The sequence below is a fragment of the Anarhichas minor genome, unplaced genomic scaffold (genome assembly GCF_050575085.1).
Source record: "Anarhichas minor isolate MPS153535 unplaced genomic scaffold, ASM5057508v1 ptg000074l, whole genome shotgun sequence".
Lineage (NCBI taxonomy): Eukaryota > Metazoa > Chordata > Actinopteri > Perciformes > Anarhichadidae > Anarhichas > Anarhichas minor.
Genome location: NW_027466520.1, coordinates 7,538,127 through 7,554,733, shown reverse-complemented (window position 1 = coordinate 7,554,733; position 16,607 = coordinate 7,538,127). Strand labels below are relative to the sequence as shown.

The 16,607-nt window shown below is 45.6% G+C and overlaps 2 protein-coding genes across 2 annotated transcripts; both read left to right on the top strand.

Moving 5' to 3' along the window:
• The first annotated feature begins 281 nt into the window (after positions 1–281).
• Positions 282–7,147, top strand: tmprss7 (transmembrane serine protease 7). The gene is made up of 18 exons (XM_076080582.1): positions 282–353; positions 1,272–1,476; positions 1,597–1,727; positions 1,820–1,887; positions 2,059–2,252; positions 2,328–2,363; positions 2,444–2,672; positions 2,784–2,908; positions 3,193–3,305; positions 3,412–3,518; positions 3,743–3,879; positions 4,184–4,291; positions 4,437–4,544; positions 4,628–4,744; positions 5,720–5,915; positions 6,264–6,532; positions 6,717–6,853; positions 6,986–7,147. Exons 1-18 carry the CDS (start codon positions 282–284, stop codon positions 7,145–7,147), a joined length of 2,514 nt encoding a protein of 837 aa, XP_075936697.1.
• An 821-nt stretch (positions 7,148–7,968) lies between these two features.
• LOC142937586 (suppressor of tumorigenicity 14 protein homolog) lies at positions 7,969–15,123 on the top strand. Its single transcript, XM_076080580.1, has 19 exons — positions 7,969–8,105; positions 8,706–8,892; positions 9,002–9,126; positions 10,253–10,320; positions 10,462–10,655; positions 11,015–11,110; positions 11,340–11,559; positions 11,665–11,807; positions 11,951–12,048; positions 12,213–12,322; positions 12,517–12,650; positions 12,807–12,911; positions 13,082–13,186; positions 13,268–13,381; positions 13,536–13,655; positions 13,752–13,935; positions 14,015–14,286; positions 14,428–14,564; positions 14,956–15,123. The coding sequence occupies exons 1-19, from the start codon at positions 8,025–8,027 to the stop codon at positions 15,121–15,123; spliced, it is 2,661 nt and encodes an 886-aa protein (XP_075936695.1). The 5' UTR covers positions 7,969–8,024.
• Positions 15,124–16,607: the final 1,484 nt, after the last annotated feature.

The window sequence follows — 16,607 nt, the reverse complement described above, 5'->3', positions numbered from 1 at the left end:
CAATGAATTAGATCGAAGGCAACGATAGGAGTTAATGAATGAAACATTAGCCATAGGACCGGAGGAGGTACGTTGCCGTCAGCGAGCTCCCCGTTTCTCCAATGCCAGGATCTGGTTTCACACGCCTGTCGACTGTGCATCCAAACACTGCGCTGTGTGGCTCTACGCGGTTTGTTGCCGTTTTTTATATAAGGCGGTTTTTGCTGAAGGAAAAAGATAATGGATCTTAAAACCCGGAAATCAGGAATTAGATGATAGAGGCTTGAAGGGATGCCTGTGTCATGGGCACAGAGCGCGAGGCCAACGAGAAGACAAGCGGAGATGATGCTGCATCTCAACTGCAAGCTGCCAGTGTAAGTAAGATGTATCTTCATGTGGGGTTATTATTCTAGAAGTACCGTAACTTAAACTACAACATTTTAAATCTTAATTTGAATCGGTTAAATCCTTTTGGCACATTTTAATTCGGAATATAGCCAGTCCTCCAGATGAAAACCTGGAGATTTGAGGGGACACAACATCAAAACATTTAACACCTTTTGTCATTGATTAAATGATTAAATGTGTAAAATAGGGGAATCTATATCCCACTAACTTGTGATGGATTAAGTGCCGCTTGCACAGTATGGGATGACACTGAATGAATAATATATGTGCATTGGGTAACTCAATGAGAGCCGAGCGCTGCATCTGATGGAGTTACCGTTGCTGTCGGGCTTTCTTCTCAAGCCAACGTGACCGGTAATGGAGCGTCATTACTGGTAGACTCGGGCTTACTTCACTGTTGGCAGATCAACAGCTAAATGTGATGGCTTTGTTTACCTTTATGAGCATTGATGTTTTTTCAGTGCATGCTGTGACCTTGTGCTATTTGAACACTTGCCCACTCATGTCTCTGTGCATTCTGGATTGATTAGCATATTTTTCAGCCTACTGTAATCTAAACTAGCTGACCTGGATAAGGTACAGTGATATGAGATGAATGGTAGAAGCAAGGTTATGTGCTCTTGATCTTTTTCCAGTAATTTAACCTCCTCGTGGTCCTCGAAGTGCTCTCTTGTGCCCTTTTGCCCCAACACTGAACCTGGTGGCAGATCTACAGTGTCAAGAGACTTGTGCTTTACATATCATTTCAGCATCATTAACCGCATCCCTATTAGAATCCACACAGATTGAAATGACCCCTCGAAAAGGGCAAGTCAAATTGACTGCCACCGCGATGGCCGCTTTGCATTAAGAGTGTGAATGTGTCCTCCCTCCCTGGCTTGTAGATTGCAGATGTGTCTGTGGAGGTGGCCACAGTTGACCACACTCTGCGGAAGATCTACAGGAAGTTCAGGAAGACGAGACGGAAGCCCAAGGGACTCAAGTGGCTGCAGGCCCGTCTGCTGAGCATCCCTCACCTGGCTGTCATCATCGCAGCGGTGGTGTGTGTGGTGGTGATTATCATGTGGTCCCTGCTGTGGGTCTTCATATGTAAGTGAGAGGATTCTTATACTTAAGTCCCATATTAATATCTTTATAGTCGTTTGATTACAAGACTCCATCAAAGTGGAACTTCACCGTATAATGCAAGTTTTGACTTGATTTAATTAGTTCGCAGGGAGAGCAACAGTGGAGCGTATTTTGCCGGTGTGTTTCGTGTTGCCAACGTGGAGTTTATCCCGGAGTACCGGCAGGCAGAATCCCATGAGTTTGTGTCCATGGCAAACAAAATACAACACGTGGTACGTATTGATGTAACCCTGTTATTTACCTGATGGTTAGTGCTAAACCAGGATCTGAGAGACTCTTACAGTTAATTGCTGGTGTCTCGTAGGTGAGCAATGTGTACAAGGTGTCCTCAGTGGCCAGACTCTACAAGCAAGCTGTCATTTCAGACCTCAGGTACGGTGGGCCTGTTAGTCATCATCATCATGAAGCAAAAAGACGTCCAGCTGATATTTATGTTTCGCTTTGTGCTTTTGATTCCAGTTTCAAACATCAACACTTATTTACGGCTGAGCGACACACCCTGTTTTTAAAGTGTTGATGTAAACCCTATTTTTCCTCACACAGTAACAACAACAAGGGCGGTGTGCTGGTTCACTTCTGGATGGTGTTTGTGGTCCCTCGATTAAAGAGCCCAGCAGTGTGTGAGGAGTGTGTGGAAGCCATTTTCAGAGACTCGGTCCACACCAGCCTGATGAACAGGTCCTCCGTAGGCTACCTGCTGGGTCTCCCAGTAGATATAGACTCCATCCTCATCAATGGTGCGTCCGTGTGTTTACATGTGCATCCTAAAAGTGTGTATCAATGCAGAGACTGATTATTGTGTCTTCCTCCAGCTGTTCAGCGATCAGATTATTCATCATATGGAGCAGGTAAGAGATGATACTTAAGTGCAATAAAAGTTACACTGTATGTCATAATGTGTGTCCCTGAAGGTTTTTTCTCCTCCCAGGCTCACAGTGTGTAGATAAGCTGTATGCCAACCTTCCCGGGCTGAGCGTCCCTTTAAACGTCTTCTCGTCATGGGGTGGTGTGAACTGCCATGTAAAACTCACCGCTGTCCCCGGCTCTATGATCCGTCTGACCGTCACCTCCTTCCTCATTGAGCCCAGCGACTGTGTGAATGATGCCCTGACTGTGTACGACGCCCTGCTGCCCATGAGAGGGCGCATTCTGCACAGGTCTGTTTTTCCACATTATTAGCAATTCCAAAGGCTTTTATTCCAATACGTCACTGTATTTTCTCTAAAACATAAACCTTACATAAGCTAAAGTGTGTCTCTGTGCTGCAGGATGTGTGAGCCAGTGTCCAACTCATTCTCCCTGGTGTCTACCTCCAATGTCATGCTGCTGTCCTTCAGAATGACCAACGGCAACAAGAGCTTCAGAGGACACTTTGAGGCCATTGTTAAAGAAAGTATGACACATTGACCTTGTTACTTTATATGCCTGGGGTTGTGTGTGTGATCCCTAAACACATGCCTATGAGCTGTGAACAGAGTCATTTTAAGAGACCTTAATGGGATAAGACTACCTACGGTTTCTGTAGAATAAAAACATTGTTTTGGGTATAAGAAAGATGTCTTTGATTCTCCCCCGTTTAATTTTTCATCTTTGCACCCCTGAGATTTATCTAGAGACCACGTTGGGATTCACTGGCGGTGAAAGTATAATCCTTGAGTCTGTCTCTGTCTCTCTCAGTGTGTATGTCTCAAATTGAGACCCAGTTAGAGCCTGGCATCACTGGTCAAATCTACAGCCCCTTCCACCCCAGCCTTCTGCCCCCACAGTGCTTCTGCACCTGGAAGTTCGAGGTAGAGCACACACACACATACATGACTTGTAAAACTGCGGCTGAGTTTTTCTTTACTGGTGACTTCAAATAGCTTTTATTGATTGTGTACTCTGTATTTTTTCTAGACCCCCAACAGTGCTTTAGGAGTTGCTCTGCAGTTTCAGAACTATGTATTGAAACCAAAGGAAGTGAAGGGCTGTGAACATGGCTGGTGGAAGGTCAATGAAATCATGTATGTGGGCATAGGTTTAAAACTCAAAACTAAATTTACACTGTATTCAAGACACAAGTATTTCAGGTAATTGTGTCCATTTTTACAAATATCTACAATCATAAACGCTGTCTGATGATATGTATTATTTAGCCGTTAAGTTATTTCTTACATTGATGTCAATTCTTATTCATCCCATGACAACACCCTGTGATGGTTTCTTAATGGTTGCTTTCCCTCCCCAGTTTCTGTGGCAGCTACGTGGGACACCACACGGTGTTTCGGATCGCTGACCACAGCCCAGAGGTGGAGTTTCGCTGCAGCTCACGTAACTCTGCTCAGCCTTTCCAGGCGTCCTACAGCAGCTACAATATCAGCCAGCGTAAGCACTGCCGGGCCCAGAGCCCGACTCATTATAACAGCCAGGATACACTGTAGGAAAAGATCATAGGTGTTTCATTGTGCTTCAGTGTGGATGTGAGTTCATGACTTTGTTTGTAGATTCTAAAAATTACAATCTGTTTTACAGAGAGAAAACATTTTGTGTCATTCACATAGTTTTGAGTGGCATAAACACAGTAAGCGCCTTGTGGTGTCTTTTAGTCACTAGAGTAGGAATAATGCAGCAAAAGCAATTTTTGTCAATGCACTTAATTTGTCTCTTTTCCCGCTCCTGTGTGCACCAGCCTGTCCGGAGAGCCACTTCCTGTGCTCCACAGGACTGTGTGTGGAAAAGAGTCGCCGCTGTGACGGCCTGGACGACTGCCAGGATGAGAGTGACGAGGTCTTCTGCTGTAAGTTGTCCTATATAAGTTACATAGTACTGGTTGTCTAAAAGAAAAAAAAAGGCACTGTGAAGTACTGGTAACACATTACACTGTCTTTTCATTGTATTTGGAATCAAGTCACACATTGGAAAAATATTACATATGTTCACAGCGAGGCCGACAAAGAACTGCGGTGGTAACAGCCCTCTGCATCCTTTGTTTGTGTGCAACGGAGAGACGGACTGCACCAATGGAATAGATGAGATCAACTGCACTCAGGGTAAGAATCTTTACAGTTAATCTGTGTCCCCTTTTTACCCTTTAACCAGTAATAATTGCCATAATGTTCTCTGCTTTTGTCAGAAACAACCTGCTCCGCAATCAGGTATCAATGCAACAGTGGCTCCTGCATCTTGAAGAAAAACGCAAAGTGTGACGGTGTTCTTGACTGTCAGGACCACAGTGATGAGGCTGACTGTGGTGAGCGCTCTGCATTACCTGCTCCATGTGCACATCTTGAAGTGGCAACATAAAGAAAGGAAAATCAATATCATTTTATATTTCTGTATCCACCCCTTTTTCTAGCAATACATCTTGCACCTTGGGTCTTTTAAAATGTCAACATGTCAACAAATTTTGAATAACTCAACTGTTCTGGCCTCCATCATTTGACATTTTAACATCCAGTTCCAAACAAATTATGGAAGTAATATGATGGTAACATGCTGTTTCCTCCACCCTTTTATCGTCTTAATTGTTTACCTTACTATCAGCGTAATTGTAGTCTGTCAGGAACCTTTCTTAAAGCTGTTTTTCACTAAAATGAAGACCAGTTAAATGATTTATCAACTAAGCCAGGATCACACGCATTTAGTTATGTTCCACCTGAGTTGTTGGCTCACAATGAAGCAACTGATACTGATTATAGTGCCGCTACACTGCCAGTTCTCTGCCAGATCCTTCATGTGGCTTCATGAGAATGTTGTCGTTATTTTATAATCCACTGGGCAGCATGCACCAAACCTGCTGACCTGCAGCACTGAGGTGACCCAGCTGTAATGGCGCTCTCTGTTCGCTGTTATTTCATCATAATGGGGTCTCAAGGTGATGGGAACAGGCTTGTCTTTGATCACTCACTGATTCGGGACAATATTGTACATGCACACACACACACACACACACGTCAAAGCTCTACTTTTTAATAAGGCGGCAGCAGTCATGGTGATGACTCAGTATGTCAGCATAGAAACCCCACTGTAAACCAACACTAATACAGAAAACACTGTGAACTATAAATTCCTAATAGATCTATAAACTGCACATGGTCACAATAATAGTAATAACATTGCTTTGTCTCTCGTTGGGGGATTTGTAATACACTGCACATCTCCATATATGTTGTGTCCAGTATAATATAACGAGTATAACAACAGTATCCATCTCTGTGCTCCTCAGCCTGTGGTCGTCCCTCCTTGGTGAAGACCATTGGTTCATCTACAGGACAAGAGCGTATCGTAGGTGGAGATAACTCTGTGGAGGGGGAGTGGCCGTGGCAGGTCAGCCTCCACTTCTCTGGTAACCTGTACTGTGGTGCTTCTGTCCTCTCCTCTGATTGGCTCATCTCAGCAGCACACTGCTTCAGCAAGGAAAGGTCAGTCACACTCACTCCTGTTGTAGTTATATGATCACATATTTGAAGTATAGAGCAGCAGGCCTACTCTTACTGATACCATTCTTTAAAATGTGTGACCCCTTAAAACACTGTAAATGTATTTGCAAACACCCTTCACATGTCATGCCTTTGTGTGGACACGAGTTGCGAACATGTACATGCATAATATTAGTTAATCCGGCAATCATCAAGTAAAAGGCTTCCGGGTCATAGTATTGATTTTATGAACAAACCTGTCACTGATCTCATCTGCTTTCAAGTTTTATTAAAGACAGTATGATCTACATCTGTCTCCCTCTGATGACCCTTGACCTCTGACTCCACCAGGCTGTCTGACCCACGTTACTGGAGCGCCCACCTCGGCATGCTGACACAGGGCAGTGCCAAACACGTGGCGGAGATCCAGCGGATCGTGGTGCACGAGTATTACAACGCGTACACGTTCGACTATGACATCGCCCTGCTGCAGCTGAAGAAGCCCTGGCCTCCCTCCCTCAGCCCGCTGGTCCAGCCTGTGTGCCTGCCACCTTCCTCCCACACTGTCACTGACAGCCATCGCTGCATTGTCACCGGGTGGGGATACCGCTCTGAGGAGGGTGAGCAACACCTTAGATACATGCTCCTGTGCTGCTTTTTTCCAGCTCCATTTAGGAAGAGAGCCTCTTTATCAACTCCTGCACTCTTCATGAGCTACTGCTAATGTCAGCTTAAAGCCGCCCAGATGCGTATATATTCATATCTGTCATTTGCATGATCTACGTCCATCTTGCCCCCCTGCAGACAAAGTGCTGCCCTCAGTGCTGCAGAAAGCAGAGGTGTCCCTACTGAGCCAGACTGACTGTAAGAAGAGCTACGGACCTGTCTCATCCCGCATGCTGTGTGCCGGGGTCCTCTCTGGAGAGCGTGACGCCTGCAGGGTGAGCTCACATCTGACTGAATCACCCATAATTACCTGCACTTTAATTTATACTGGTGGATGTGAAGCTGTGAAAGTTGCCGTATACTTGTTTCATGTTCTTTCTGCATCAACTGCACTTTTTGTTTCTCAGGGCGATTCAGGGGGTCCTCTGTCCTGTCAGGGACCGGGCGGGGGTCGCTGGTTCCTGATTGGCATCGTCAGCTGGGGGGCGGGCTGTGGCAGACCAAACCTGCCTGGGGTCTACACCAGGGTCAACAAGTTCACCTCCTGGATCTACAGCCATATCAGCTGACATGATGAAGCTCTTATTCATCCAGTGCCAGCAGATGTTTAAATATTCTGTCGCTCACACCAAATAATAAAAGCATCATCAGTGTACTGTGTATTTATTCAAGAGCAATGTTTGCCTTTTATGTGTTATTCATGTGACTCAGGTATACACCTCCAACTAAGCAAACAGGAAGTGCTTTTGAAAGATTTTATTCTAATAAAGTATCTTAGCTGCATTCCTCCCTCCAATTCTTGGACTATAAACCCATGTTATAATAATAATAATAATAACTTTATTTATATAGCACCTTTAAAAACATAGTTTACAAAGTGCTTTGACAGACAAAGCAGCAAAAGCAAGGCAGCAATAACAATAACAGAAAGCTCAGTGAGACAGTCACTGTTACACCCTGTTATGTCCTGTTGCACCCTCACAGCGGTCAAGTTTGGTGCCAAACTTTCTATTTGCAGGTTGTCATTGAGCCCCCATGGAGCATCCAAGGGTCCAGCAGCCGAACCCCAATTGTTATACCTCGCACACGTTTCCATCAAGCACCCCTTTGTGCCTCCCAGCTTTACTCCCGCATACACAGCGAGGAGGTTTGCCCACAATATCTGCCCCACTGATGGTTGTGGGGATGGTAGGCTTAGCCCTTCATAGTGCTCTCATTGTCCCCCGCGCTGCATTCTGGGGCTCCGTGTGACACCTGCCGCCCAGTTCAGGTAAACGGGAGGCGGTGAATGCCCGCCGCATCCGAGCCGCTCAGGTCGGATTTCTGCGCTTTTTTTTTTCAAAGGCAGCGACAGTGGGGGTTTCCTCTCTCTCTCTCTCTCTCCATCGTTTCTATGCCTGAGGTATTGTTGCATATCGCCTCTCCGGAGCTAAACGGGACAGTGCTATGAGGACTCTCCTCAAAAGAAAAACTTGCGAAGTGTACTGCGTCTCCGGGCATGGACTATCAGGCTGCTCCGCTGCACAGGTAAGGCACCATCAGTGTGCTCTATCAATTGCGCGTAAAGGGCATTTGTGCCAAACATGACTTTGCTTTCTGCGAGAACTGTTCTATGTGTATACAACGACATTTGTCAGTTTAACTTTGGTGAGCTTTTTTTTTTTTTTTTTTTGGCAAAAGCAAAATGATGCACAATAACCAGAACCCATCAAACCCAGTCAGCCACGGCTCATCTTAATTGCAAAATCTGACTCTAGCGGTATGTGGGTGTCTTTCTCACATCACCATGTCCACATCAGGGTGAGACACTTGATTGAGTGCTGACACCGCAGAGCCAGGCCGTGGGAAAGCAGACTCGTCTAGCCACGCTTTGTCTGCTCCCCCGGGGAATCCTGCCAACCCCTTAAATGTTTTAGGAGATCCTTTCAGCTCAGAGATGCTCACCGTTACTCTCCCTGAATCAGTGGCTGCTCAGCCATTAAATCGATGTCTCATTGAGTTTGGCAGATGGGCTGCTTTTTCTTCATTGCCGTGCACACAAGAGTAAAATGCAAACAATTAGAAGCAACTTGAGCACAGACATTAAAAGCCGGTATGATATTTGAGTCATGCCCTTGTCTCTGGAAGGGAGAGGGGGAGGTGAAGGAGCCCACCCAGTCACTGGGCCCCCCCACGAAGCCTGAGGACCAGGAGGAGCAGAAGGTGGAGGGGGGGCGAGCTCCGGTCTGTGGCTCCTGGAGGAGATGGATGTTGGTTCTCCTGCCTTTCTTTCCCTTCGCTGCTGCCATTGCACTGACTCTCCACTTCCTAACATGTGAGTAATGACCTGCTTTTCTCCTGTCCCTAAAATGTGTTAATTGTGACTTACACCCGCAGTCACTCTAGTGCACCTGTCTCAAATCTCTATACCTCCTCCTCTCCAGCTCCGCCCTCCTCAGTGTTCTTCCTCGGTGGCAGTGTGGAGTTCCCAAACCTGAGCTTCTCCTCAGAGCTGACTGACTCCACCTCTCCTCAGTTCCGCCTGCAGGCTCAGGCTTTGAACCATTATGTAAGTGGAACGATGGACTTGTCCGTCACTGCCTCCCCTCTGAATGACACGTTAGAGTGCTGCTTGACCTTCCCGCTCTCAGCTGAAGCTGATCTTGCTGTTCAAACGTTGATATGGTTCACTGCAGCAGGCTACTAGTGTCTTTAATGTTGGGCTTTCAAAACACCGCTGCCCTCTTTCTACTCCCCATTAATGTCTTTGCATTCTTATTTGTTTCCTTTTCTCTTTATTCGGCTTTGTCCTCTACTCTCTTTCTCTCTGTTTTTTTTTTTTTTCTGCACCACTTTTCTCCCCTCTGTCCCTCTCTCTGTCTCTCTCTGGTGGTGTTAAATGTAAAGCTGAAACAGGAGCTGGGCACTGTGTGTGTGTGTGTGTGCAAGTTCCCGAGACCCCCAGGGACAGGGCCCTTTCAGGGCTGAGGACAAGCCTGGTATTTGTGAGTCCAGCTAGGCCCAGGCAGCAAGAGTGAGAGGAAGAGCAGGCCTTCAATAAAAACATTGTCTGTGTAGCTTTCACACAATCAGCCACTCTGTGTGCCGAACACTACAGAGAGGAGGTGAACCTCAGTTTGACGCTGGGGGTTGAGAGGGAGAGACAGGACAGTAGGGCAGGGTGGGATGACAGAGGGATTCGGGGCTGGACAGAGATACGAGAGGGGGAATTTGGGATTTTAGAGCAAAGGGTCAGATGCTCGGCTGAACATTCTTGCTGAGCAGTGGAGAAATGGCAAGTTGATGGGTGTAAATCCCCCAAACTCTACACTGACATAGTGTAATGCTCCTTTAGTCAGCTGTGAGGGTGAGTTAGCAGGCTTGTTAAGTGGTCATAGTATCTGTACAGCCATCTGTTCATTAAAGAACAGGTGAAGTCAAGGCCAGGAGCCCATACCTTCCAGGGTCCTAACTCTACACGGCCGGCAGGTAGAGACACAATGGAGCTCTGTGCTGTTCAAAGTCAAAATACACACTAGCAGAGGTTGATACAAGAACAATGCTTTTGTTGAACTCAGGCGTGTTCGACCAGGTGTGTTCATGTGTTACAAGTGAAAAGTGACCTCACTTGCACCGCTGTGATGTCACACCTATATGTGGTAAACCATCCTTTTTTTGTCTTTTTTTAAATACAGTTCTCAGAACTCTACGAGTCCTCGCCGTGGAGCTCTTACTACCTGCACTCAGGAATTACTGCCTTCAGGTTTGATGCACTAACAAAAAGCCTACTGATGAAATGACATGTGCAACAGTTCATACACAAAAGGAGCATTCATGACAACAACATACTCGGTTATATGTCCTTTTTGCAGAATAGCAACATTGTAAACCCTTTGTGTGACAGTGAAGGAGCAGAAGGGCTCAATGTCTTCTACTGGAGTCAATTCTCCGCCCCGGATGCCGTTGCAGTGGCGATCCAGAGGTCCGGCCCCGAGAGACTGCAGCGCAGGCTTCCTGGCAGCAACAAGGTGCAGCGGGACAGCCGCAACGAGCAGCGCTATTTCATGGAGCAAGATGACGACATGCTCCACCTGCTGGGTAGAGGCTCTTACTGTACATTATATGCAGATTAACCACAGACATATGCACACATGTGGTTTTTGGCCACAACAATATGCAGATATTAGCTTAATACTATACAATAACTACTAATACATTGATTTTAAACAGTTACATCCATAAATTAAAAACTCACAAATGCTTAACACACCATGACATTTAAAATAGAAACAACTAATTAATGGCCAACCCTAGCTTTTTAAATATTTTACCCAGGAATAATTTATTTTTATTTAATTTTAGAATTAAATGTTATTTCTGATTTTATATAAGGGTATTTATTGCTCTGGAGTGGTCCTGAATTTGAGTGTTTTGGCATGTTCTGTGTGTGTATGTAGGTTTGGACCCTGACGACTTTGAATCGGAAGAAAAATCCGACAAGAGTAAGAATCCAAACAGCATCCAGAGTGGGAAGTGGCAGCTTGGCTTCCAAGGTGAGAAGAGCAAGGCTTTGACTTAATATCACAAAACCTTAAGATCAGGTTTCTAATGACGAGTTAATAATTAGAGACAAAGTGTGATCTCAACTTTTAAGGTGGCCATTAATGCTGCTTTCAAGGCCTGCATGCTGGCTCTGCTGACAGAACAGGAACAAGTGCACCGAACATCGTTCGTCTTCTAAATATTAATCTAAATATTGAATAAATCACGTCCTCTGTCTAGCGATGTCCTTTGACCTCTATGCCAAATATGGGAACAACCGCACCCTGAGCCTTGTGAGTCCCAAGAAGCCGTACTACCAGTGGCGTCTTCGTGTGCCGTCGGGTCACGTGGTTCGACTGGTCATCCTCACCCTGCACGGTGCCACGCCAGGAAGCTGCACCGCCCACAAGCTCTCGGCCTACGACTTTTTACTTCCATTACAGAACAAGATAATTGCACGGTAAAGACATTCATTCTCTGGTGCAGTGCTGATCTCATCTCTGTAGTATGTCTCATTTGTATGTTGTGTATATATACGTATCCTGGATGCATTTACCTGTCTCAGGTGGTGTGGGCTGCCTATTTCGGGTCCGTCGCCTGTCATGAAGCTGACATCCTCTGGGAATGTGATGTTGGTCACCTTCTCCTTCAGCAGACAGAGGGATGGAGCAATCTTCAAAGCTTACTTCCAAGCCATCCCAAAAGCAGGTTTGAGTGCTCTCATGAACAGATAAATCTTGTGTGATATGTTCACGTACGTGCTGGAATGATTTATTTCCACTTATTAGCAGATGTAGAGCAAAGTTGCCTTGTTGTTATTGTGTATTCTGTGCACTTCACTCCCCCTGCAGGTTGTGGAGGGTCGATTTCCTCCTGGAACGGCTCTATTACCTCCCCCTACTACCCCTCCTATTACCCTCCCAACGTAGACTGCACCTGGATACTACGGGTGAGTGTAGACGTGTGTGTGCGTGTGTGTGTGTGTGCGTGTGTAATAAGAAAGAGAAGTTGGAATGTAAGAGAGTGAAAGAGTGAATCATTCCTTTCACATTTAACCCGTCCACGTTCCAGCCTGTCGACGCTTTCTTTAGTCGTCTTTGGTTACTTTATCAGGCGCCGTTGCCAGGATACCTGATCTCCATGACGATCGTGATGATGGACATTCAGGATTCCTCGTCATCAGACGGTTGTGAGAAAGACTGGCTGGACATCGGAGGGGTCAAGTGAGTTGTGAAACTGAGCTGTGTGGCCCACGTTAGCAACTTTGGGTTAGCATTTCATCCGCATCAATCGATTTTACAATATTCACTTCCTGTAAATGTGTTTTATCTATTAATTGTTTAAGCCATTGTTTTATGTGCCTGCATGTGTGAGTTTAAAAGTCAAATTCCTTACTTTTGTGCTCCTCTGCATCTAGACTGTGTAATCCAGTGTCAGACAGCAGCAAAAGGCGAGTCTACTCCTCTCCTCTCTCCCTCCACTTCCATTCGGACGAATCTCTCACCCACAAGGGCTTCTACTTGCTCTACCGCGCCTTCTCTCCAGAGGGCAGTAAGTCAAATCTGATGCAATTTGCTCCGTCAGAGAGGCTAACTGATACAGCAAGTCATTCATGAGGGAACTTGGGGTCTCATATCCACATCTACACCAAAGAAAGTACTGTAATTCCAGAGAGTGCTTTCAAATTCCATCCCTGTCTATCCCCAGCCTGTCCTCGGCAGTATCGCTGCGGAGATGGACGCTGTATCCCTTTGAAGAAGGTGTGTGATGGAGTGAAAGACTGCTCAGACGGACGGGACGAGGCTAAATGCTGTAAGTCTGTTGCCTGAAGACGCTATTGTAGATGCAAAAGGGCCGTACACTTGACCGATGTAGGTTTTTTTTGTTCACACTTAATCTGAAAGACTTTCGTGCTACACTCAGATTTGTATGTGTCTGTGTGTTTCTATGTGCATGTTTGCACATATGTGTAAAACATGTAGCATTCTGCAGGCCAGGTGAGGTGCTGTGTGGGAACGGCCAGTGTAAGCCTCAAAGCAGCCAGTGTGTGAGCTCCTGTGCAGACAGCAGTGAAGAGGGCGCCTGTGGTGGGTAGACTGACACTGTCGTAACACAATCTGTGCTCGTTGTTATTTTGATGATTTAAAGCTTATGTGGTTGTTTTTCAGGAGCTAAATGTCACCACGCGTGTTCCAACAAAGTCTGTTTGCCAAAGTCTTCGGTGTGTAACGGTGTTATTGAGTGCAAAGACCGCAGCGATGAACTCAACTGTACCAGAGCGTGTGAGTGTTCATGACGTCAGACATCACTGGTTGCACTAACTGATCAATTTAAGTTTATTTTAATGCAATATGTTGCATTTATAAAAGTACTTCTCTCTCTATTTAAAGTGCCCTTTGTTTCACTCTGCCTAACTATGTCTGTTATTCCCATTAGACCTTAAAGGCTGCTCCTCATCCTCATTCAAATGTGCCAACGGAAAGTGTGTCGGTAAGGTTAACCCTGAGTGTGACGGAGTCAAAGACTGCTTCGACAGCTCCGATGAACTGCGCTGTGGTAAGTTGTAATTGCGACGGAATGAAAGTCCTTTCAATTTCCAAAGAGACTTCTGCTCAATAATGTGTGCCTCCTCTGTCTCCCTGTGTGTCCCAGGCTGTGGCAGCAGGCCCAGGAAGCGGACTAAGATAGTGGGTGGCTTTGACGCTGGGGCGGGGTCGTGGCCGTGGCAGGTCAGCCTCCAGATGGATCGTTACGGACACGTCTGTGGAGCCACGCTGGTCGCCAACCGCTGGCTCATCTCTGCAGCTCACTGCTTCCAGGACTCAGATGCCATTAAGTAAGAAAGACGCCTGGAAGCCTCATTATAATAATCATAATCCATGTGTGCTCTATGTCCATGAACGTTGTGTCTGCAGATACTCAGATGCCCGTGCGTGGCGGGCCTACATGGGAATGCGGGTGATGACGTCGGGGAACAACGGAGCATCCACCAGACCAATTCGCCGGATCCTCCTGCACCCGCAGTACGACCAGTTCACCTCCGACTACGACATCGCCCTCCTTGAGCTCAGTGCTCCTGTCTTCTTCAATGACTTGGTGCAGCCTGTGTGCGTCCCCGCGCCCTCGCACACCTTCACAACAGGAACCAGCTGCTACGTCACAGGCTGGGGGGTCCTCGTGGAGGACGGTAAAGTTTTTTGAAGTTTACAAAAAAGTATGTTTTTAGATCTTGTGGACGTTTTGAAACGAGGCAATATGGGGCCAAAATAGACAAGCATCACAGCATGGTGACATTCATAATACCACAAGATGTTTGCTTTAATTATAGGTGAACTGGCCGCTCGCTTACAAGAGGCCACAGTGAAGATCATCAACAGGAAGACTTGTAACAAACTGTATGACGAGGCCGTCACTCCCAGGATGCTGTGCGCTGGGAACATGCAAGGAGGGGTGGACGCCTGCCAGGTGAGCGTGTAATCACTGTTGGTGTGTCGACGCACAAGTATGAATTTTTATGGAATAATGACATCTCTCACGGAATTCAAATTCAGTTTGATTTTCTACATTTCCCAGGATTTATAACACACTTCCGATAGAGGTTGAAGATATCATAAGTAAAAATGAACTGCCAACAAGTGGCGACAGCGGTTGCGACTATCAACATAATGTTAAAGTGAAGCTAACTGCTGGTGGCAGAATACTGCTTATAGCTCACATCCTCTATGACATTGGTTTTCTGTTTCTGCTGTGAAAAATCACTTCAGCTGCTCTGGAAATGTTTTTATATTCTGTATTCATATTTATGTTCCTGTCTATTTGTCTGAATGTCCACCACTGTGCATTTGTGCTGCCTCAGGGTGACTCCGGAGGTCCGTTGGTGTGTCTGGAGCGAGGCAGGCGGTGGTTCCTGGCGGGGATTGTGAGCTGGGGTGAGGGCTGTGCGAGGCTGAACCGCCCCGGTGTCTACACACAGGTGGTCAAGTTCACTGACTGGATCCATCAGCAGACTAAAGGACAGGTGTGACTGAATATCGCGTGGAAAAAAAGACAGACTTAACACACATGGACGAAGGTTTCAGACCCGAGTTCATCTTTATATTCAGTCATTTTGTTTGTCAATGGCAACGGGGCCAGCACTGCCCCACACCAACCAGCTTTCTTTAAAAAAAAAAATAGTGCTGAACCTGGTTATTAAATTGACTTGGTATGCTTAAGTCTCCTCAATCAGATGGACAGGTCAGGCCAAAGTACGACAACCAGCCAGGTTATGCTGTGCATGTAAATGTAGCCAATTACTTCCTGTTTTCCTACCCTCCTTCGTACATTTTCCAGCTACATTTTTCACTTCGGAGATTGTGACCATGTCAGGTGTTGCCAACAAAAATCACAACAGTCCTTTTATTGAATGTGGAAAGAGTTCTCTCCCCCACACACACATGTAACCGTATATATTATTGTCCTCATCTACATTCGTCCATGTACTGTATATGTGTGTTCATGACCGACTGTATGTGTTTAAGAGTCGTTGTTATTGTACTGTATGTGTATGTTTGTGCATTTGTATATCATGAGTTCATCTGAGTCATAGCCTTATGTCCAGTATATTCTGTAATTGTAGAGAAGTGAATAATCCCTCAATAGGAGGTTATAATATATTTTGGATTTCAGTTTTATTGTGATTTAATTTATCTCTATGGTGCCTCCTTTGTACTTTATGCTCAATGAAAAGCATGATCACAGCTCCCCTTGAAGACATGATGCAGTTGCTGCTGGCGTAAGGAGCATATAGGATTATTAGGAGAGCGGCGTATATCAATCATTTCTATGCAGACACACTTGCATGTTGCTGTTTCTCCTGCGGTCATTCAGCTCACATCGCCACCCAACGGCCAATCTGCACCGTTGTTTATTTTATGTCCTGAGAGAATGATGCACCTTACACCCAAGGGATTAAAAAAACATGCAGTTTGCGTCATTGTTTAATTTTATTATATGCTTTTACATTAAAGACACAATTTCAAATGCAGCAGGTCTCAACAAAACTGTTATTTATTTCTGCATTTTTAATATCACATTTATATTGGGGTTTTTTTCTTTCTTACTATGCTGTCCATCAGAGAAATGTATCTTTTTATCTTTTTCCTAATTTAAACTTGAGGCTGATACATTTCTAGTGCTTCAGATGTAATTGGTGCATTTGGCTGAAAAGAGTAGCCTAAGAGTCGGAACTATGTTATCTGATGACGTCATGGTGTGAGCAAGAGGTCCCCATTTAACAGAGGTTAAATGGGGGTGAACTGTCTAAGTGGTGAGATCAGTGTTTTTCTACTTGTGCAATGTATTGAATGCCCTTCCAAGCAGAACGTTTGTTTATTTTTTCTTTGGAAAAGAAAAAAAAAATATCTGCAGTTTGAAACGCGAGAAACACGCCTGTCAAGTTGTTGATGAGGACACCACCCCGATGTCTCCGGTGCCTACGTGCTGATCAACCGATGTGCAGCTGCCCTG

Bases quoted from the DNA above. Each gene is read 5' to 3' on its own strand.
- tmprss7 (XM_076080582.1), top strand. From the start codon at position 282: ATGGGCACAGAGCGCGAGGCCAACGAGAAGACAAGCGGAGATGATGCT. The intron at 1,728-1,819 runs GTACGTATTGAT...GGTGTCTCGTAG, and splicing joins CAAACAAAATACAACACGTG to GTGAGCAATGTGTACAAGGT. The intron at 6,533-6,716 runs GTGAGCAACACC...GCCCCCCTGCAG, and splicing joins GGGATACCGCTCTGAGGAGG to ACAAAGTGCTGCCCTCAGTG.
- LOC142937586 (XM_076080580.1), top strand. From the start codon at position 8,025: ATGAGGACTCTCCTCAAAAGAAAAACTTGCGAAGTGTACTGCGTCTCC. The intron at 8,106-8,705 runs GTAAGGCACCAT...TGTCTCTGGAAG, and splicing joins CAGGCTGCTCCGCTGCACAG to GGAGAGGGGGAGGTGAAGGA. The intron at 13,656-13,751 runs GTAAGTTGTAAT...TGTGTGTCCCAG, and splicing joins CTCCGATGAACTGCGCTGTG to GCTGTGGCAGCAGGCCCAGG.